We start from the raw sequence: 24,546 nt of genomic DNA on the forward strand, positions 1-24,546 counted from the left end.
ATTTTAATAATCCATACAGTTACAGTAAGGTTGATTCCATGTGCGATACATGCTTTCCTTATTGCAGCAAATATCATATTATTAAATGCTCCGTCTATGTCAATAAAGCAACCAAGAGCAAACTCATCTTGGTTAAATGCTTTTTCTATTCTATGCACTAGGTGATGCAGAGCGGTTTCGGATGATCTTCTTGGCTGATAAGCAAACTGACGACTGTGTATGCAAAACTCTTTAAGTATTCCATCTCTCAAGTAGCGATCTATCAATTTCTCCAATGTCTTTAACAAGAAAGAAGTAAGACTGATCGGCCGGAATGCTTTCGCTGCAGTGTAAGTTTGTTGCCCCAATTTGGGTATAAATACAACGCGCACTCCTCTCCAACATTTGGGAATATGTTGGTAACGAATACTGGCAATATAGATTTCTTTCAGGTGATCGTTCATCGAATCAGAACCATATTGCAATAGGGCGGGGAAGATTTCATCTTCTCCTGCTGACTTAAAAGGAGAGAATGTAGATATTGCCCACGTTATTTTTTCCTTGGATACTATGGATTCGGCTATTGCCATATTATCGTCATCTGTGGACGGATTCAATAATAACGAATCATGATTGATTAGAGTCGGGGCTGTAGTACTACCAGGAAAATGTACTTCTAGCAGATGTTGAAGGGTGGCTTCTGTAGAATCCGTAAATTCTCCCGAGGGAAGCTTTAATGATCCTAAAGGATTAGTTGAGTTTTTCGATAAAGACTTAAATAGCCGGGAGGCTCCTGAGTGTGAGTTAACGGTATTACAAAATTGTTGAAATTTGATCCTTTTACTCTTGCGTAAGAATTTGTTATACATACTTTGCGCAGCTCTTCTAGCGGCAACCTTATCGGGCGATTTCCCTTTGGCTTCATTAAAAGCCTTCCTTACAGTCGTTCTAAAGTTTTTCACGTCGGATGTAAAGAATGGTGCTGACCTGCCATCTTTGTACGTCTTCAGTGGACACGACTCATGGTAACTATTTATGATAGCATTTAAAAGTTCATCGGCTCTGCTGTCTAGATTCGTAATTGATTCGATTCGCCCAGTTACAGGCAGTATTGCCTTTGACAAGTTTCTCTGGAATGAGTTCCAATCTGTATTTGCTGGATTTCTAAATTTCAGCGTGTCTATTTTGTCGGTGTCAATAGCAAATCTGATACACCTATGGTCAGATGTCAAGATGTCATCGGTCACTCTCCAGTCTTTAATAAGATTGGCTACATGTAGCGATGCTAGAGTTATATCCAAGCTACCAACCTTAACAATGACAAGTTAAAAAAAGAAGAAGTTCAAATGAAATTGAAGACAGTAGGATGTAAAGTGACATGAAGCTAAATGTTAAACAATAGAACAAATTAATACTCAATACAATACGAGACGAAGAGGAATATTATGTTGATCATACGTTTTGTAAAAGAGTACTTAGTTTAACATTAGTACACACGTATATATGCTGTATACACATCGCGACATACACATGTAGTTGCTTAATTTATGTTTTGAATTTATAAAGCAATAAATTTTATTGTTGATTGTTGTTTTGTCGGAAAATTTATTTTTTTTATTTTATTTCATTGTTGAGTTATTTTATAGCACAGATGAGCTCGGTCGCCACTAAATGCGTCAGTGACTTTCATAATCGTTACACTTCAAACCTGTCATATTTTTTTTGGTTATTTATTTAGAATTGTCAGAAATCGTATCGGATGTGGTTTTTCTTCACGAACGCCGAAGCCATTGTTTCTGGTATGACTATTGTAATTTTGTCTGGCAAGACGAACGGGAGAATCCACGATCTCCGAAATGATTGGGGTTTTATTGAAATCTGAATAAATGAAATCAATTTATGGCAGTCGACGGTATTTCGTTTCAAAGCGATGACGTACAACGACTTTTGTTAATAGAATGTTCAATCATAATAATAGGTCTACTCCAACCTGTATGAAGGACTCAGAAAATGTGTCACGAAAATGAAATTCGTATTTAAAATTTTCTGACTAAGAACGTGTACCTAGGGCCTAAGACGTTGCTAGAATTTTCTAACTAACATTCAAGTCCAAGGACAATTAATTTTTTTTTTAATAAGTTAAGACTTAAGTCAATGCAAGTATCATCACAATGAGTCTCTCTAGTCACATCAAAACCATCTGAACCAGTGTTTACCCTTCTTGGTTATTCCGTCTATCATATTATATATTTCAATTTAAAGTTTCTCTATTACAAAGTCGTTAATCTTTAAAAACTTTCGTTATGACAACGTACATTTAAACGATCCAAGTCTTTACATGTTTGAAATGATGGTTTTGCCTGACAACCTTTTCTTGGCTAAATAAATAGAACTCGAGTCTTCTAAAAATGTTTAGACGTATAGACTCAAAACGAGTTACCGGTAACACTTGAATACAATAAAAAAAATTGTCTAAACCCCAACGGCGGCATATTGAAACAAAAAAAAAAATTAAACAAAAAAAAATTATTTACAATTCAACCCATTCAGTTTTCATTTTCCGAACCGAGCATTAAATATGAATTCGAACTAAAAATGGACATTATTCCAAAGAAAGCTTCGTGCATATGACGGTTCCCAATGAACGAGTATGAATGATAAATCATTATGAATTATTAACTGAATGTGGTTTTTGTTTGTTAATGATACTAAATACATGTAAAGTACATATCTCTCGCCGTATCGTCAGCATTATGTGTACATAATGTGGATTTGTTATTTTCACTATTATTCCATATGAGTGAGGACTAAAATATGAAATTTTATGTATTGCGTGGTGCTTCCTAACACAGTTACACAATTGATAAAATAAAAACAGTTGAAAAAAATGAGTTGAAAAATTAAGTATGATACGCTTAACTATTTCATGGCATGGAATAAAAGATGTTGAAAGTGGTGTTGAATATTAAATAAATATGCATAGACTTCGAGCTTTAAAATAAATGGAAATTGATTTTTGTCCACACAAAATGGAATACGATGGTTTGCTTGATTTAAAAAAATAATTCGGAACTTGTCAGATCCACTTGAACCTGACCTAAAAAAAATTCTGAGACTGTTCTGACTCATCATTATCAATTTTGATCTCAAACTTGCCCTGACTGCTTTGACTGGACCTGAACTTTCAGATCAAACTTAGTTCTGACCTCGGGATACCTATTACGAGCTTTTAATAAATAGAACTTTCTTTAAGAAATCGAAGAAATTTAACGAAAACCAAGAAAATTTCGGGAAAATTATCAAAATTTAACGAAAATCTAGAGAATTTTGGGAAAATGAAGAAAACTTTCTCAAAATTTTTTCCTTGATTATCTAGAATTCTAGAAAATTTGTTAAATTGAGAAAACGACACTGAAATTGAGACAAACAATACGCCTTTAGTTCAAAGTTCAAAAAATTCGTTAAAATACGATAGAATCAAGCAAAATTTTCTAAAGTGCAGGTAGTCAATCAATAAAATTTAGTAAAAAGCAAATTTTTAAAAACAAAATTTCTTTCAGCTCTTTATATTTTCAGAATTTTGTCAAAACTACAATTTCTACTCCATGAAATTAAAAAAAAATATACTCTCACTGTCATCATGGCCTGATGACATGCATTAAAAAATTTGTAACATCGAAAAATGCGTCTAACCATCTTACAGATAGAAACAGTGATAAAGAACTAATCGCTAAAGAAACAAGTGGAAATGTGTGAAAACTCCAGAAAGTTTAAAGGAGGCATGTCCCAAAAAACGTACTGTCTTAGAAATATCTTTAAGTGAAAACCACTTCCGTCGATCATACCAAGCTGAATCAATTCAATGCCCAGTAAGTTTATATTGTGGTTTATGATAGAAAATTATTTAAATCGATAAACTTTCCTATCCCCAAAACAAGGAATCGTCAAAAAATGACAATTGACAAGTGGTCGCTTAAAACTCACGATATGAGTAGTTAAACCAATTTTCAAATATGAAATTGAATTTATTATTTACGTTTGTAAATTACAGTCATTAACATATTAGACATAAAATATAAATTTAAATTGTGAATATATTTTGTAACTTCATTACTATCCTTCGGTATAATTCATCTAATCCGCCCACAATATACAGTACCGACAGAAATATGGAAATATGTGTATAGTGTATTTGCTATAATATATATAATATGCGGAGGGCCCTTTATCCTCTCTTTTTATACCACTATCATCACCGCAACGGTTTTTTTTTTGTTATACTCTATTATACAACGGAATTAGACAAATATGACGGGGGCTTGATAAGGTAATTTCGAGGATTCCACTTTCTAATGGATGGTAATAATAAATCTGTCGACAATTAGGTGGTATAATGGGATGTAATTGGTGTGGAATTATGTCATTTCCAATGAAAGCTATTAGTTAATAGTTTTATGATGATTGTGAATGTGATGTAACTTTCGTTCGGTTTATTTATTTACTATTTGAGAATGTGTGACGGAGTGATTGAAGTGTTTATGGGGGTCGGTGATGTGATATATCAATTTTCAAACAAATTATCGACATATGAAACAAATTATTATTTTTTTCTGGGTCCGTTAATGTTATTCCTAAATGGAGAGCTACTGGAATGGGGGGTCACAGTAACGAATATTTACAACCGATTGATACGACCATAAAAACCATTTATCTTAATTTATTACCACAATATATCGCTTCGTTTTGTTTTATTTCCATTTGCTTGTGTATGTACAATTCACATGCATATTATTATACCAATCAAAACGAATAATAAAATATAAATAATAATTTTCAGTGAAATGAAATCGCAAAGGCAGCTATTAAACTATTAACATTTTGACACATTATAAACCGATTTATAATAACATAAACAACGAGGAAAATAAGAAGAAGAATGCAACTCTCTCATCGACAGTAAATACCCATGATCCAATAAATAACCCACAAACTTACTTTATTTATTAACAACAAGTAGCGTATTACACACCATTTTAAAATGCACTTTCAAGGTGGTAAGACTGCAATTTTACTCTATACGATAATAATTATAATTATTATAATTATTATTTTATTATTAACAATATAGTCTATAATCAAAAAAATAAAACAGTTGCAGCAATTTGAGAACGGCCAGAGGGCGTGGAGGGTTTTCTCTTTCGAACGAATGGAAAATATAAATATTAATAACAAAAATGATAAAGAAAAAAAGGAACGAAAAATTAAAAAAATAAAATTAAAAAAATGAGAAGAAAAGATATAAAATGTGATAAAAATATTTGTTCGAGAGAAAAAAAAGTATCTCTATATGCAACGAAGGTTGTTGTTTTATTGTTGAGGCTGTGAGTTAACCAAAAACCGTACACTGTTACATTTAAGTATATTCTTGAGTTTTCATTAAATTAGAAACGGCGAGCGTATAACGCACCTAAATCATCAAATCTGTTACTACATTTGTGTAAAGTAACCCCATGTGGATTCAACAAAATCTATTACTTCACTGGTTTTATGATACATTCCGATATATAAGATAACACCAACCGGAGCTCATATATTATTCTGGTCGTCGATGTCGATAGCAGATGATTAGCCGTTTCTATAAGATCTCGTATGACACCAAGCTCAGATCTTGGTATTGTCACTTGGAGCTTCACCACCACAGTCTGTCGGTTGACTCGATTAATTCTTGTGATTTGTCGCTTGAGACTTGTGAACAAGTACATATTATGAGGGATACGCCAGACCTATATTCAGCACCAGGGCCTATTTTCGATAACTTAAATTCTCTAAATTATCAAAAAATTCTCTAAATTCTCGAAAAATTATCGAAATTCTCTAAAATTAAATTCGATAATTTTGATAATTTTTCGAGAATTTAGAGAATTTAATTATCGAAAATAGGCTCTGTTCAGCACCAAATGTTATGAAATCCAAGATCTACCATGTCGAAAGTATCTTAACGACCTAAAACTGGGAAACGCCGTTGCAGTTTCCACGAATTCCTCTTCTAATTGGAGGGTACTTAGTATTGATGAAATTAAAAGCTTAGATTGATAAAACCACTACATCATTACGAACTACAATTCATCCATTAACCACCCCAAATCATTTTGTTCTCTCGTAATGTCGTTCATTATAGTGTGTTTCCCTCCATAAAAATCTAATTATTGATTTAAACGACCTAACAATGTTCTACGGTAACGCTCATTGATTATTTTTGCAACAGTGTACTGTGTGTATGCACTTATGCATACCATTTTTGTAACTCTTCAACGAACATATATTTCTTCAAGCATTTTAATATTTTAACATGATAAGGCACAACAGTATATTATACGGTACGCACTTTTTTCTTCTCTTTGTTTTATTTTTATGTATTTTATAAACATTTTTATGGGATATTTATAGGGTGAAATTGAAAATTTCGGTTTTTCTTTTATACCATGTTACGTCGAAGTACTAAGAACTGTTAGTGACAATTGACACCCATAAAGGACATTTATAACGGCTGAAAAATTATGAAGTTATATTTGGGTGTGAAGAAATTAAATTGAGTCACCCTATTACAGATCACCAATATTTTTTTTGTTAAATTTTATTGTTCCTTTTTTGTTTCTTTTAATTTATTGTATATGTTTACGTGTGTACGCGCGGTTTCGTTATATGAGCTAAAAATCTTAGAATTTTGGCTAGGTACCCAACCCCCTTTTTTTGAAGTCTGTATACCATGACCGCGAGACCGATCACTTTTATTGTTATTTTATTTATCATCTCCGGCTGATTCATGAAATGTTTTTCGGTATATTAATATTTCTTGATGTGTAAAATTAATTTCTTTTATTTTTTAAGTTCTTTTAACTCGGGCTTTGTGTACACGTATGTGTGTATATAGCTTGACGTATGTGTATTCGAGTTTAGTAAAGAGAACTCAACTTGCAATTTTAGAAGAAAATGAAAATCGACAATATTTCAACCAAGTATCTTAATCGATCGAATTTATTATTTTATATTAATCGGCGCATCGTCTACGCTCTTTCAGCAATATGATGGTTATCATTGCATTGTTTTATAAAATTTTAATTAAGAGAAGCAAAGGCCAGATTTAGAATTCCTCTCATTAAATTTAAATCAGTGAGGGTAAACTCCAAAGTTCTAGACGTTTCATACATGACCAGCATGGGTTTGATTGTTCTTAAGTTCAGTAGGACAAATCAGTACGAGTGATTTTTCTTTTGTAAAACCCAGCAAAAAAGCACCTCAACATTTTCGGGCATTTCTGAATTCTCAATGAGAAGTTCTATCTGTTTGTAACCTGTTTTAACTCAAGTAAATTGCGTTCTGAATACTACGATTGAGATTGTAGCGTAATGTGACTTAATTTTGAGTATCCTCTACGTACAACATGACAAAATGCAAGAAAAAAATGGTTGGAATAGAATTATGAGGTGGCCTTTGCTTTCTCAAAAAACCGAAAATTCTGTCGTCCATCAAATACCTATTTGTGGCATATAATAAATCAACTTTTTTTTCGTCAAAGCAATTAAAAAATTATTGACATGCGTGCATCTCCCATTAATAAATCCAATGAACAATTAATTGCATACCAATTACTATATCAGCATACCTATTGCAAAACCTTATATCCTTCTTCTGTTTTTTTGTTGGATAAGACCTGCTAATATGTCCATATATTAATTGAATTTCTTTCAAAACTGTCAATCAAATTCTTGCCATAAATATGTAAGCGAGTTGCGAGTAAATGATAAAAACTTGACACTGCACATCTACATTTCCAAAGAATGACAATCAAACTTCCTGCTGAATTTATATATACATTTATATATGAAGCGAAGGAAGAAAAAACAGAATCAATCATCAGAGTACCATAAAAATGAAACCGCTATAAAATAGCGCGATTTTTCCAAAATCAAATGTTAAATTATGTTATTGAACGAACCATCCGAACAGCGTGTGCTTCTGTAGAAATTAAAATTTATACAAATATCCATAATTGGTGAAGAACATGTTTTTGTATCTATGTTTTTGTCGTAAAAAGTTTTATTGTTTTCAGTTTTTATTTTCGATTTTTTTCGTCTCCCTGGCATTATTCTTCGCCTTACATCACATAAAATGAATTTTATTTCATTTTAATGCTTTTTCAACCACTGAAAACTGTATTGTCATCTCTATATTTATGTTCGCACAAAAACGTTTAAGAGCTTCTCAAAATTCAGTAAATTTATTATTCCGAAAGTGGTAAAACATTAATGTTCGATGTCATTGATGGTAAGATTATTCTTTTGACGATCACTGATTTTGAGTGGTCGGCATAACATTATTCCTTTCGTCATGGTTTTTTAATGCCTGGCACTGGAAAGTGTATACAATGAAATGTTGAAAAGCTTTTTAGCAATTCGATGATCGATGAAGAAGTCATACTGAAAAACTTAGACATTATTTTCAGCGATGCCATGTAATTTGTATCAAGTTTTCCAATATAGGAAACTTTTAGCCATGATATATATACGGTGCACTCGACAGTGCATTGATTTAATGCACTGTTATTTACAATAAAATTACACGTATCGTTGTTGCACAGAATGCATTATTATTAAAGTTGGATTGTCAAACTTTGTCAGTTAGGTTAAATATTGCGGACTCATTTCAAATTCCAATTGAATTTTATTTTTACTTGATAATATGCATCGACGGAGAATAAGTTTTCAAGTTTGACAAACTTTTTGCGGAGGTCGCAGTGGGAAATGAAAGTATTCTTTGGATGTTGAAGTCGTTCAATGGTAGAGGTCGTACAGAGGTAATCAAATTTCTTCCTCAGATTCTTTTGATACACTCCGCACACTTCACTTCGTCCAAAATATTTGAAAAGTTTTAACGTGTTGTTAAAATTAGCCTTTTGGAAACATCAAATGTATTATCAAATAATCATTAAATCTGTTACATCTTTTGTTCAAAGTATCAATAAGAATTTGATAAAAAAATCTTTTACTTCATTCGTTTTCACATAACATTCACTACATAAGCTTACACCATCCGGGGGTCATTACTTATTCTTGTAATTACAATCGATAACAGATGACTAACTGTTTAAACTGTTCATCACAATTTATCAATCACAGCTGCGCTTTATTTAAATTCATTGATACAAATAAATAATTGTGCTCCCCTACCCCAGTGTAAAAACAATATGCAAAAAGGAAATATTTACTTCAAAAAATATATATAAGACTGTACTCTTAGGACACGTAAGGCTTACATGTCTTAAGTCTACGGTCCCATATTTTTTATTTTTTTTGAAATCGTTCTTTCCCTTTTAGCATATCGGTTTTGAATCGGTAATGCAACAAGGTCCCTTATCATTATCATCATAATTATTATTCATTTAAAAAAAAGTGAATGGAAATTACTTCCTTTCACAAAATTTGGTTGTCATGTCGTCAAATTTTCGTTTTAGTAGAGGTCCTTAGCATAAAAATAGTTCACTTTATAGTAGAATGGTGAGCTTTGGACCAGTGATTGATATTGGTAGCCTGAGTCCAAAAAGATTAACACCCCTCAAAAACCCCCACCCCACACCCCAACACCCCTCACCAAAGATTTTAGTGTAAGGGTCACTTCAATGAATTATTGTGATGCGCCTGTCAATACTAGACTGTCGATATGGGGCTTAAACGAAAGGTAAAGGTTCATACTTTTTTTATATGACCAAACGCTTTTCAATTTTCCATTTTCCACAACAATTTTCCGAGTTTTCCATGAAAATCTATGAAATCTCAAATATAAAGGGTGGTGAATAAGTTAAAAAAGTTTTTGTGCATACTTCCTTCTGCAATATGGTTATCCAAAGACTTCTTCGCTAATTTGACGAAAAAAAATTAAATAATGTGTCATAGACTTGGAGATAAGCTCAGTTTTCCACCGCCGGAAAATTTCATTGAAATACTTTTTTACATATAACTGATGAGATATGCGAGCTGTGTCATTGAATTTGCGAGATTATCATAGGATAGTTTATTGACGCATTTATTGAACTCTAGGAGAAGTCAATACACCATTAACCTCAAGTCACCCACCTCCCACTCTCCTATTATTGAACAAATTGTAGAAAAATTTTAAAATAGAAAGCAGACTATTTTTGAACTTACAAATTTACGCTGTAAATGTTTGGGATATTGCCTGCAATACCTTTTTCAAGTGGACAGTGGAAATAATTAAGAGTAAGTATGTAAGATACTACATTTTCAAATAAATATTGTTGTGCGATTACACTGCAAAAATGCTCCAGAGGCAGTTTCTGTCTACGTAGTAAAAATGATTTAAATGTCCCACATTCAGCAATTATCACTCACATTCCACATTATGTGGTTTAATTATTTTGATATCATTTATGAGTCAATATGTTAGATTTACCAATCATTTTTGATCGATGCACACAGATCTTGTGATCTTTTGTACTACCCTGTCATCCTAAAAATCTTGAATCCGTTGGACATTAGATAGTGAGATTATAGGAAGAGTGTTTTATCAAAAGCAGTAAAGTCCACCATTCTCTTAACTCTTCTAACGTAGGTAGAGGAAATATAGTTGTCCCTTTCTGTCTCACGGTCTATATGGGCAGTGGACTTAACTGCTTTTGAAAATGGTAGATGCTTGGAGATGATTATAGCGAAGTAGAACAATCAACTTTCTTTTAAATTTTGCCGCATCAGACCAATAAACAAAACCAACCATGGAGATGATTCCATCAAACTTTCTGTGAACAAAATAATCTACTCGCATCTCCAAACATCTGGTGTACCACTAGTACCCACAGCTCATCTCCAACTAAAACCATTGCCTTACTCCAGGCGAGCAAATGGGTACGTATGACAGTCATACTATGACTAGCTAATCTATAGGACCTTAAAAGCATACCTCGCAGTCCTAAGGCGATGGCTGACGGCTTAGGTCTTCACTATTGATAGCTGGTAAGACAAGATTGTCCCTATCATTGAAATTGACACAGCCTGTAACATTTAGTCCAGTCTTATATTTCAAAAACTAGCCTGTCCGAACGTAACGTTTCTCTGCATTGAACCAACATAACAGCCGAAGCCTGGCACAAAAGCCACTGGCGAGAGAGTGACAGAGTGTCCAGAATCAAGATAATCTAACGTATTTTGTTATGAAAATGTAGATACTTTTATTACGATGGGTATCAGACGAGTATTTTTGATTGTAGAGCAAATCAGATAGTAACGAGCTTCTCAATGGTAATGTTCCAATACGTCAGTTGTAAATAAAATAAAGAGGATGTTATTAATACTTATAATTAAAAAACTTAAAAATTAAACGTGAGCTCTCGACATATGAATCTTTTAGACGCAAACACTTCCTAATTCTTGAAGAGAATAGGAAGGGAGCTAGGCTCACCGCCACTAAATTGCAGTAGTGCTACCAGAAGCTTCATTTACAAAAGATATCAAAATAATTAAACCAGATAATGTGGTATTTATTTCTGCGTCTCAAAGGTTGGTGTCGAATAGCATCAGCTGTGTTGCCTAGCTAATCGACATTAGTGTCAATTAGCATCTACTGTGTTACGTGGCTAATCGACACCAGATGCAAATAGCATGCACTGTGTTGTCTGGTTATTCGTCACCGGTGTCAAATAGCATGCACTGTGTTGCTTGGCTATTCGCATCCGGTGTCGAACAGCCACACAACATGCATGCAACGGTGTCGAATTGCATCGGCCTAGACAGAAACTGCCACTGCAGCATTTTTGCAGTGTAATCAAATATTCATTTGAAAATGTAGTATCTTACATACTTACTCTTAATTATTTCCACTGTCCACTTGAAAAAGGTATTGCAGGCAATATCCCAAACATTTACAGCGTAAATTTGTAAGTTCAAAAATAGTCTGCTTTCTATTTTAAAATTTTTCTACAATTTGTTCAATAATAGGAGAGTGGGAGGTGGGTGACTTGAGGTTAATGGTGTATTGGCTTCTCCTAGAGTTCAATAAATGCGTCAATAAACTATCCTATGATAATCTCGCAAATTCAATGACACAGCTCGCATATTTCATCAGTTATATGTAAAAAAGTATTTCAATGAAATTTTCCGGCGGTGGAAAACTGAGCTTATCTCCAAGTCTATGACACATTATTTAATTTTTTTTCGTCAAATTAGCGAAGAAGTCATTGAAGAACCATATTGCAGAAGGAAGTATGCACAAAAACTTTTTTAACTTATTCACCACCCTTTATATTTGAGATTTCATAGATTTTCATGGAAAACTCGGAAAATTGTTGTGGAAAATGGAAAATTGAAAAGCGTTTGGTCATATAAAAAAAGTATGAACCTTTACCTTTCGTTTAAGCCCCATATCGACAGTCTAGCATTGACAGGCGCTTCACAATAATTCATTGAAGGGACCCTTACACTAAAATCTTTGGTGAGGGGTGTTGGGGTGTGGGGTGGGGTTTTTTGAGGGGTGTTAATCTTTTTGGACTCAGGCTACCAATATTAATCACTGGTCCAAAGCTCACCATTCTACTATAAAGTGAACTATTTTTATGACTTTTGTTCTACAAGGACCTCTACTACATATCATAAACAATTCAAAGTCAGGCACACTCATACACCCAACAAACCAGTTAACATTTTCGAAAAGAGTTATGAGGTGCATTTAATTGAAAACAAAAATTGAGATATTTTCAATATGCCGGTGTGCGCTTTTTTTATTCTCTTGCATTCATATCAAAATTCTTGACGATTCGTTGTTTATTATTGCATACACACATGTGACATATTTTCATGGAATATTTTTCTTTGTTTTAATTTATTTTTGATATTAAGCGCGGCTTTTCATTGATACAATTTTTTTTTTGTTCGAACTGAAATATTTATCGTCAAGAACAAGTTATAAAGAAATTTTGTACAAAAAATTATTATTAATAAACGATCATTATCACTACAGGTTTTTCACCATTATATTTTATCAGTGCCAATATTATGTATGAAAATAACATAAATAAACAAAAGATGAAAATATATAAAATCTATCTGAAAACGTATTTCCATAAAAAAGTATAAATAATAAACTTGAAAATATGCAAATGAAAAACCTACATGAATAATGAATGAATATATTTTATGTAATGCGATTTTTATAACATTAAAAAATTAGCATTGTTGGTTGCCTGTGTGTATTTTTTTCGTATAATATTACCAGTACGGGTACATATGTTTTTTTGCGCGATTTTTTTTTTATTTTGTGTATATTAGACCTTTCGGTCTTACATATACATATGATGCGAATATGTTTTTTTTTATACTTTAACTTTATACAAAAAGGTAGGTAGGCTGGCATATGCGTACATATGTTGACTGGTTTTCTTGCCATAAAAGAACTTTTAACATTTCGAATACAAAATATTTTTTTTTTATTTTGAAAAGAAGGTGGAAATGAGATGTAAAAGAAATTTGTTTTAAAAACCGGCGCCTCGCTCTCAAAAGCAATAAAAGCAACGAAAAAATTCATATATGTGAAGATGAAGATTCACTGGAATTGTTAAGATAAACATAATATATTTTTTTGGTGTGCTGGTTCTTTCGTTTTTATGCTTTTAAAGTTTGGTTATACATTTTCTGGCTGTTCAAATATTACAAAATTTAAAACTTATGGTTTATGCTTTGACCTTTGATAGCGGGAATGTAACTGAGAATTTGACAGACAAGCAGATATCCGAGCTGTTGTTTTTGTTGTGGGTGGTTTCATTTCAATCAGATGAAATAGACAAATGACCATGTTCGAGAGCTGGGTTTTCACACAGAAACCGTTATGTACGAAATGTTGGGATCGAAGTATTTTATTTTGTGGAGTTGCTTTTTGAACATGAATTCTTGATAATAGATAATGCATCAACATATGGAGAAAATATTCTTGTTTTGCTTTAAATTTGAAATTTCTTATGTAGAAAATCTGTTACTTCAATAGTTGTAACATACATTTTGTTATTTAGGGTCCCTTTTTTGAGAACTCAGCACTTGCGTCTGTCTTATATGTCGAGAACAGACGACAACTAAACCATTATATTATGTTTTTGGTTCAAAGACTATTCAAAACATATTAAAAAATAACTTCTCTGTAATCTCGAAAAAGGGGTGACTATGAAATTCATTGATCGAAACTTATAAACTCAAAAAGTCGTTGACCTTTTACAACTAAAAATGGTTTCTTTCAAAACATTTCCGCTTCACCCATATATTACTTTCGATAACATCGCATTGTCTCACCGATGAATAGATTCCCTATTGCGTAATACGCTCGTTTCGCTTAAAGAAAATAATAATAAAACCTTTCCGTCTTATGCAAAAATATAAATCACAAACGAAGAAAATGAAAGAAAAAAACGTTTCATTCATCTGGTGTGGATTATTAATCGTTTCGTTGATCAATCAAAACTACTACAATACCCGGGTGATATGAAAGAATCAGAAAATACCGTCGATTGAAAATCAAATCAAAATTCTATCAAACCGTGACACCATTTGTCAGTGCCATCACAGATTTTACGCCATTATGTAACGCATAAAGACATTGGCTTCTATTGTACGTCTTCTCACCAATAGGTTTCAAGCCGAGTCGAAAAGCTAACACAAAAAAAAGTTTTTTTTTTGTTTTTTCATCATAATATGAAGTTTGACAGGTCGGTGAGGTAGCGATGAAACTATGAGCTTTTTTTGATATGGAAAAAAATGATTTTTTTTTACTAACTCTCTTGTTGGAATAATTAATATAAAAGACTGTGGAGCCTCTTGTAAGTATTACAAATGCGTACAGGAGGTATTATACATATAAATTCATACATAAAATTAACACAATAAAAGTAGTAACTATGGGTGTATCATAAAAAAGAGATTCCTGCTGGTGTTATTATCCAGGTTTATTCGATACAGTAGCCGTGTGGCAGCGATCATTTGTCATGGTCATTAATGCTTTGTACTGAAATTATCTATGGTTTATGTTTATTTCAATATTTTCACCGATATTCATAGTTATATCGTTTCATACTATCGCGGTTGTTTTATTTCATTTTTTTTCGTATCCACTACACAGCAATATCTACAAATGAGAATATTGCTTCGGGTGTTCGAAATAATAAAAACCTTCCTACATTTATTCAGAAGTACGACGTAGTCGAACTGTGATTTTTTTTAATCGTTATTGTAATGTTCGTGAATAAATAAATACCACGTCAAGGTGTTCAACCTTTAGGACAGCAAAAAGTGTTCAGCACAGCGTTTGATTAAAAACGAGTACTGAAGTATGATTGACTTTATCGAAAAAGTATAGAAACTTGTCTTGCATTCAGATTCAGAAAATTATTAGAAAAATCTCTTCAACTCCGATGGATCAACTATACCGTGGAAATGTTTGAACCATGTGAATTGTATACGGTTTATTAATAATTTCAATTATTATAAGTATGCGGATGCATATAATACGATCATGTATCCCATGTGTACCTTCGACTTCTAACTTCAAATGTAACTTCAACAAAAATGAATTAAATTACCGTTTTATCATTGAGATTTATGAATCATTTTCTATTACGCTCTGAGCTAGTTTCTCGAAATCATGCACGTTACTCGCTCACTAAACGACCGACTACTTAAAGACATAAAACTCCGACGTAACTTACAACATCCATCTAATTCAGACAATCACACACATATTGTTCAAGAACAAGAAAAAATCTGTACCAAATACAGTTGATACATCCGATTAACAAGCTGAGTTTGCATTTAAATTGACACATTTAAAACGACTATTTAAAACGACTCTTAACATTTCTACTCGTTTGTTATTATGTTGGAGGAAGTTATCAATTAAAGTGATTTATTTAGCTCATACGCTCATTACTGGCAGAGTGAGTGGTCTGGTTCTGGTGGTGTTATGATGGAAAGACATTGTTAATTTGAACTTTCACTAGAATTTTATGACCATCATTATATATTGTGTTCGAAGTGCTGTGGTTAATTGATTTTAATGCGATAGATTGTCTTGTACGCAAATACGATACACGATGGCATGGACTTTAATAATGTAAATAGATATGATGATGATGTTTCAATCAAATATTCGGCCCACTTCGAAGGTTTTTATATTTTTGGTCAATTGGCAATTGTGCTCGTTGGTATGATATCTTATCTAAAGGGACTAAAATCGTTTGTAGACGGGAACCGTATCGCGATACAATTATAATAGTACATTTTGTTACGAGTGATAAAAAGTTGAATTATTCGGTACTAGTCGTAAGCTTGTCCTAACGAGACGGAGTCGAGTAGGATAAGCTTACGACGTGTACCGAAAAATTCAGCTTTCATCACGAGTCACAAACGACGATTTTTGCGTTTGAAAACTGAAATAAGACTAAACCACAACAACATTAACATAGAACTCACTCTACAGCCATTTCAACAACAAAGCATGCATACTTGATCGCGGCCGAGAAAAATATATATGAAAATCCATTTTCGGCCGGAGAGAGCGTCCGGGAAAGTATTTTCTTGGACGCAAATACCTCTCTCTGAGAAGTACAAAAAATTGAACTTTTCGATCGTAGAATGCGTGTCAAAATCAGTCGAATTTCAGTCTTCAAGCACAAAAAATCTGTTACTTCTTTTGATAAATGAATCTTCGAGTGTTTGAATCTTCTAGTTCATTAGTTGTAACATTTCACTCTGCTACAAAAGAGATCAACGCCTACAGTTAATTGCTTATTTTTGTTGATACTGTCGGTTTTCAAATGTTTTTTGAGCTTTGGACCCAACCTAGAATGCAAGATCTTTGCTGTAAACGGAAGTCACCAAGTACTGTGTCTTGTTACAATGACTGATCTTAGACCTTATGCTGATGTCATGCATCCACTATTCAGTTTTTCATTTTAAATTAAGTTTTTAAATGATTTTAGTATTACGTTACCCACAAGGGATCTATAAATAAGAAGATTGAAATGTTCCTGTGACCGAACGTTCCATTTAAGAATATGGTAAATGGTAATATTTTTAATGAATCGCAGATTCTTCTACTGATTCACACGGAAATACTATACTGTGACACCAATTTACAATACACTGTTCATCAACACCAAAAATTATTGAAAACATTACCATCTATCCATACTATTCTAACATCCATCCAATCATTAAAAACACCCATCGAAATAACGTGTTTAAAACAAATAAAAATACATCGCCAGCGACAAATATTTATTGGAAATGATTAATATTATTGTCTGTTTTAATGACATTTATTGGCCAATATGTGTGTCATTCACTTTATCCGCACAAACCAGCCTGAACAAACATAAGACAAAAATATAATTGAATTAAAGCCCCACGCCCACCATCAATAAATTACAGGAAAAAAAAACACAAATAAAGAAAGAAAATAAAAAATATGAAGAGAATGAAGCCTCGAATAAAAACAACAGAATTTATAAACACAATCCAATTGATAAAAAAAAGTATTTAGTCTGTTGGTTTTGTAGATCCAAACAGACAAACATAAATTGCTTGCATGTATGCATTAATTCCATTGAATAAAAGGGGTTAAAAACACTGGTTTCACCTCAACAATTTTTTTTCGTAGCAACTCGGTAAACTTTTTTTTGTTGTCTTCATATCAAATTATTTGATCCCCATTATTCCGGAGTCCCTAAGATTCGTACAAGTTCATCTTTCATTAAGCCATAATATACATTCGTTGCCATCGAATGTTTCCCAGTTTGAATATTATAAAATACAAAGTGGTTTAGTCGGATGTTAGAGAGTACACACAGAGGACGAAGGGAAAATCAAATTTCAAAGAAATTATAATTGAAACATACTGAAAAATGATACCAACCAAGGCAATTATAATGTTTTATGTTGGGCTTTAATGCATGTCATTTTTATATATGGTGTTGTTTTTGCACAGCACATTGTTTTCGCTGCGTCAATCAACTTGATAAGGAAAATTAATTTTCTTTAATACCAGTAAACCACATAAATTAAAAGCGCTAATTGTAACATTTATTTTTATCAAGTCTTATTGAATCTTTGTCTTTTCGAAAGCGGATAAAACACGCAAATAAATGCTGACATTGCATTTATCGTACTGGTCACTAGATTAGATTAAATTAGAGTTTTTGGGAGGCTTCTTCCATTGAGAAGCAGGAACCCAGGTCAAAAATCCTTTGTTCCCTACTCCCTGACCTTACTACTTCTATAAGGAAATTTCCTTGTTTTCGATAAGAAGTTGTTAAGGCAGTTGTCATCTGATGATGGTAGATACTCATCTTGTAGTTCATGATAACCCTAAGGTCCGAACCTGAGATTGGTATAGAGTGGACAATCCCTAAAGACATGTACACCATTCTCAGGCAAGCAACAAGAATAGATACAGTCGATGGACCATCTATTCTGTGGAGATAATAGTCAAAAAAAAATCTAAATTTTTTGTTAGTGGACTTGCGTCACGCCCTCTACTAATACACGATGTGATCATCATTAAATATTTACAGCCCTTTGTTCAGTTTGTTTCATAGTGACTTAGTGTTTGATACAAAATCTTTTACTTCAATTGTTTAAGCATACGTAAAGGCAGACTAAATCTGAGCTCACCGCGCATTTTTGTCGATAACCAGGTGACTGGCCGTTTCTCAAAGGAAAGGTTAAGTTAGCGTTTAATTGATCAACAAATTGTAATTATCAACCACAAAATATCAACCATCAATTCAAAAATCATTTATACACATGCCTGATGGAATTAACGTATCATTCAAGCAACCTCTTCGGTATTATTGAATAATGGAAGAAAAATTCGATTTAATAAACAACATTATCGTGTCTACTTTACCGCCATTCAAAACATCAATATGTCATGTTGAATTTAACAGAAAGTCAAGTTTTCATTTTTAAGGTTTGGTTCCCTCCTGACTATTTAAATGAACGAAACATAGCATATAATGCCTATGCCATGTCCATGAGTTATATATGTTGGGTTTGGATTTTGTATACATGAATAAGATACACACGAGTTAACCCTCTGATAGATAGGCTTTCGGTATAACCATTTTCTATTTTGAGGAATGTAAACTGAATAATTGATTAACGTTATACTTGTGCATGGTAAATACCCTGGAGGTAAGGTATAGAGAATGTGATTTGAGGGTGGTTTTGAACAAGTCAAATTATGTCAGAGTCAATTGACCTTTTTATTTTTAGATGCAAAATGTCTTACAATAGTGAGCTGTCGCTTCTTTCTTTCTTTTTTTTTTGTACACGTAACTAGTAAATCTGTGAAACACGAAAAATGTTCCAGACATGATAATGAGGAAACATACAAAAAAGACAATAAAATCAACCGATGAAAAATAAGTTCCATTGCAACATATTGTAGCGCAACGAAATAACGACATGAAGACAAAGAGATCGGTGTATAGAAAGGGATAGAAAAAAAGCTCATTAGCTTCTTTTATGCTACGTTACATAATTTAATTGTTCCGATCTATCCCATTCTGTGTAAGGAATAGATTGTTGTTCTTGTTTTTTTTTTTTATATATCATCATCAGCGTTGCAACATATACGTCGGACCACCTGTCGAAAAACTAATTAACCCTTTTTCGGACATGCGCTGCTTTGACGATGTTTCATAACGTAAAAAGAGTAACACCATGATGATGATACATCATCAGGTGAATGCCATCATTAAAAACCTCCAGAAATAATTGAAAGAGGAAGCGAAAAATTTCGGGAAATATTTTTTTCTTTCTTCATTTAATTCTTTCGGTTGTGGTGTTTCAAATATCGATTAATTAAATATATTTTATTGTATGCATTCAAACGTTTAAGGTTTCTGAAGACACCACCATCAGAAAAACTGGTCTTCGCAGAAGTGTATGCTTGATACATAAAGTGATAATTGTGAAAATTTACTTCGGTCGAATGAAAAAAAAAATCGTTTAGGGCATCATTCATTGTGTTTATTCCGTTTAAAAATATTAACAAGCACATGTAGAGAAAGATTTAATGTACCTGTGTGTGCTTCGATAACAAATATACAACCGAGTAACCACAAATAATGATAATGACCACTATAAAAATAGCGTTAAAAGAAAACAAAAATTATGGCGCGATCGGCAATAATTAATTTAGTCAATATCGTTTTCAACTCAATCATTAGCGGTCTCATTTAAATTAATTATGAAACGAATTATATAATCGAATGCAGATGTTGTTGAACCTTTCAGAAACGGCAAGCGATTCAATCTTTTTCTTCATTTATTTCAGTTATCAGTAAATGTTCGATGCAAAATCTTTTACTTCATTTTTTGATGGCTAGCCGTTTCTGAGAGATCGATACCTTAGATAATAACTATTACTTAGACCAACCTGAGTTTGCGTTAATCCCAAACTAGCTGCTAATTCTGCTCGTTCTGGTAAAGCTAGGTACTGTGTTCTTTGAAACCGCCTATTTAATTGTTGCAATTGTAGTGAACTATAAATTGTTCTAGGTTTTCGCATTTTTTTCCCTTTACCATTCACCCGTAAACCAGTGTCTTCACATTTATCTGGAAAAAAAATTAGAAAAATAGAAAATCAAATTTGGTTTTTGTAAAATATATTCGGCAGTGGGAGTTGCGGTAAATGACATAGGTCAGAGTTTAGAAATTTTCGTTTAAAATACTAACTGTCGAACTATTTCTCTCTGTTCATTATAATGGAAGCTTGTAGAACGTTGGCATGAAACACTAGTAGGTGCTTTTGTAATTCCTTAGTGAATAGCAACAGCCGTTGGCTTTTAAGTAAATAAATAAAAATTAAAATATTTGACTCAAAATGGTCAAACTCTCAGTACACTCAGTGTTTCATGGCGTGACAATATTTTATTTTAAATTTTATTTTTAAATTTATTTTGAAGTATTTGTTTTTACGATAACCTATATTGGCAATTGTGACCTCGTTGTCAGCAAAACCCACGTACAAGTCCAGAGACAATCCAACCGAAGCCCAAACGACTTTTTCCCAACACTTGAAATCCCAATATCATATCATTAAATCCTCAGAGGCCATAGGAACTTCACTTATCTAATCATAAATCAGACCTTATTAGCCAGAAGAAAACAAACAATGCTCCTCAAATAAACCATTTTTACACACATAAAAAACCGATATGTCAGGGATTCATTCATCGGACGATTGATGACCGAAAAATATGAGTGTTTGCTGAACAATATTGTTCCTAGTTAGAATTAACAATCCATCAATATCGAAACGAACGAACTCCAAGGCAGCCACACCACATTATAATATCTATGCACTTTAATCTTACGACTCCTACAATAGTTTGTTCAGGTATACCAAATCCAAACATGATTAGCATGAACAATTCATATACTGTAACCATTCTTGCTTTTGTTTCAATTGTGTTTATTCTTCCTGCATAATTTGATGGTCATTGTAAATACACGTCATATATGTCACATAAATACAATCCATTTGTGGGGTAAAAGAAAATAATGTGAACACGAAAAAAAATATAATTTTGCTCGTGAATTATATATAAAGCAGACTAGACTGATACCATTGGAAAGCAGATGGAGTGGGTTTCAACGGCAACATTATGCCTATTTTCTTATGTAACCGAACGTAAGCCAACAGAATATATTTTATTGATTGTTTTTCCAATGGGATAACAATAAAAATGAACAGAAACATAAACTGAACAGGACTAATTAATTGAAACAATTCAATTAAACGCAAAATTCTAACTAACGTCCATATTTTTCGATCGCAGCGAATGAATAAAAATTTGCAAACATCAACCCGACATACGCATAAAATTTCGTTGTAATTGTAAATCTAATTTGCTTGCGTGTTGATTGTTGATGTTCTTGTGTGTTTTTTTTAAGTTGCAGTTTTTATACAGTAGCACAACGAAGAGAATGTTTCATACAAATTAAATTAACGAAATTGACGACCTTTTTTTGTTTCTATTTAAAGTTTTTTTTTAAGTATTATTTTATGGTACTCTAACAGCAACATGACATATGTACGTTTTTCCCCCAATTTTTAATTTAATTTTCAAAATACAGTCCACTCATTCAAATAAAAGATACCCGTATGTGGTTTTCACATACGGCATCGGTTAAACGACGGTGTAACGGCTTTTGAATTTTGGACTTAACTTTCCAGCCTAACGATTTCTCTTGGAAAGCGGAACACTTGCAGAGAGCTTTCAAAGTGTACGTAAAAAACTGAGGTTTAGATGGCATTTGGAAAGCTTAAAACCTGTTAGGGGTCAGGCTGACGGGGAGGATAAACTATTGGGAATGGTATAACATAGTTGAATCACTCTTTAAATTTTTTTATTTTTTTAATTCCTCTGCTGATTATACGGTCTTCTAGCCTACGGATCTCCATACATTTGAAAATGTTGAAAAACTATCGATGAGCGGTCGATTGAATCTATGAAGACGTGACGGTTGAATGATACCCTCCACTGAAGGTGTAGAACAAATTTGTTTTCGTTTAATGAAAACTGTTTATTATAGAGACCAATCGTTTGGAATACATGTCTCGGAATCAAGTTCGTCAATTGGTATGTTTTTGTATGTGAATTCGGTGAAAATTCGTGAACTTGGTCAGTCCTAAATATCAAGTGTAGTTATTCCAAGACATCCAGTTCTGCACCTCTGTACTTAAATGTGCAAACAAATCAATGCTTGCCGACTGTTATTAATTGGTGTGTGTAAGTTGTTACAGTCGAAATGATTTTTCAAATACTTCAAGTCATGTTACCGAAAAGGATTTATGAGTTTACCACAAAAACACTCGGATTGTAAGAGGACTAGAAGACCGATTTTGATGGTAATGCACATGAAAATGAAGTGGAAAGAGTTAAGAGGTTCGGTTAGTCAATGGTTTTTTCAGAAGTTCATCTACATTATCATCAATGATGCGATAGGTGCTTTTAGTATCAACAACAATTTATGTTCCTCATAAAAATTTGGACATAAAATTGTTGAATGAAATGAAATTAAGAAGAGGCAACAACAACAAAAGATAACATCGACGAAACAGAAATGTTAGGTACCAACAATAATTCTGAACAAAGTGCGGGTATAATAAACTTTTCAAAATTGAGATACGAAATTAAAAATTCTTTCTTTTAATTTCTTCGAAATTGAAAGTCATATTCCGGGAGGCGACTAAAACTAATATTAAACCGAAATTGTGTAACACAAAAATTTTCGAAAACAAAATCGTTCACAATTCCATAACAATTAATAAATTAGTTGGTTCAAAGCTAATTCCATTGAACGATATAATTTTCGGTATAACTATAAGTCCATGATATTGTCTAATAAATTGACTTATTTAAGAATGAACTATATAAAACTATATGTGAAAATCATTTTAATAGATAAAAAAATGTGAGATATACTCAAGTTTTGACATGTTCGATAAATAAAAAAGAAAGTTTTTTTTTGTGTTGTTGTGTTCAAATTCTTTAGAACTTTTTGATTCATAGTTTCGGATCTATTCATTCATTATTAACATTTCGGTCGGTATATTGAAAACAAAAACCTGAAATTAAAATTACAAACTTTTTTTTAATTGAGGAGACTCTCGTCGAAAAAAGTCTTCATTCATCAAAAACCATAACGTTACGTTCAATCGTTGTGATGATACAGATACAAGCGAAAAGGTAATAAATCCACTTTTAACTATTATTTTTTCTTCTCTTCATAAATCAGGCGCCATTAAATGAGTTCACAACTACACAGACGAATTAAAAAGTAAGAGCAAAAAAACCTGATAAATAAATAAATAAAAAATAAATAATAAAAATATCGTGCCAAGTGGCCAAGTGCATTTTGAAAACTTAATTATGCGAAGGAATTAGCACTTCATTAATACTAGCTTACATGGAAAGTAAAAATACATTAAAACTTAGTAATATATCACAGACAATAATGCAATACATACATACATTATTACAACGTGAATGTGTAGAGATATGAATTTAATAGATAGCAATTTGGTGGATATAATTAAATAGGAAAATTTACGGTTTGTTTACGATGTCATGAATGAGTAAAAACTTGTTTCTATGTAGGTAAAGCTTGAATTGAGATAGTGTTAAAGCACTGTACGAGAACTCTTACGCATAAATATTATTTATGTCATGCTTAATACATTCAAATTGAGCAATGAAATGCGAATAGTGTAAACTGTGGATTATCTACATTTGTTAAGATGAAGTACACAGTTATGTCGAGCAATGTCCGGAAAATTACAATCGCTATATCGAAATGACGTATTTACATATCAAGTGACAGAAACCTTTAAAGTACAGATTTCGTGAGAATTTCGTTTATTTGAGATTCAAAGCTACTTCAAGATCAATGAACACCCGAAAACGTGGCTTTCAAGAGGGTGCTTGAATTTAAGTACACTTTTTGACGT

At 32.6% G+C, this 24,546-nt stretch overlaps 1 protein-coding gene across 5 annotated transcripts in view; it reads right to left on the reverse strand.

The window, feature by feature from the left end:
* LOC119079675 (homeotic protein distal-less) overlaps positions 1-24,546 on the reverse strand; it is a 55,031-nt gene that overhangs the window by 22,207 nt on the left and 8,278 nt on the right. For all 5 annotated transcript variants that reach the window (XM_037187731.1, XM_037187732.1, XM_037187729.1 and 2 more), the window contains exon 3: positions 20,467-20,645. In XM_037187731.1, coding sequence (XP_037043626.1) covers positions 20,467-20,645 — 179 coding nt within the window. The remainder of the gene's footprint in view (positions 1-20,466; positions 20,646-24,546) is intronic.

This window comes from Bradysia coprophila, unplaced genomic scaffold (genome assembly GCF_014529535.1).
Source record: "Bradysia coprophila strain Holo2 unplaced genomic scaffold, BU_Bcop_v1 contig_324, whole genome shotgun sequence".
NCBI lineage: Eukaryota > Metazoa > Arthropoda > Insecta > Diptera > Sciaridae > Bradysia > Bradysia coprophila.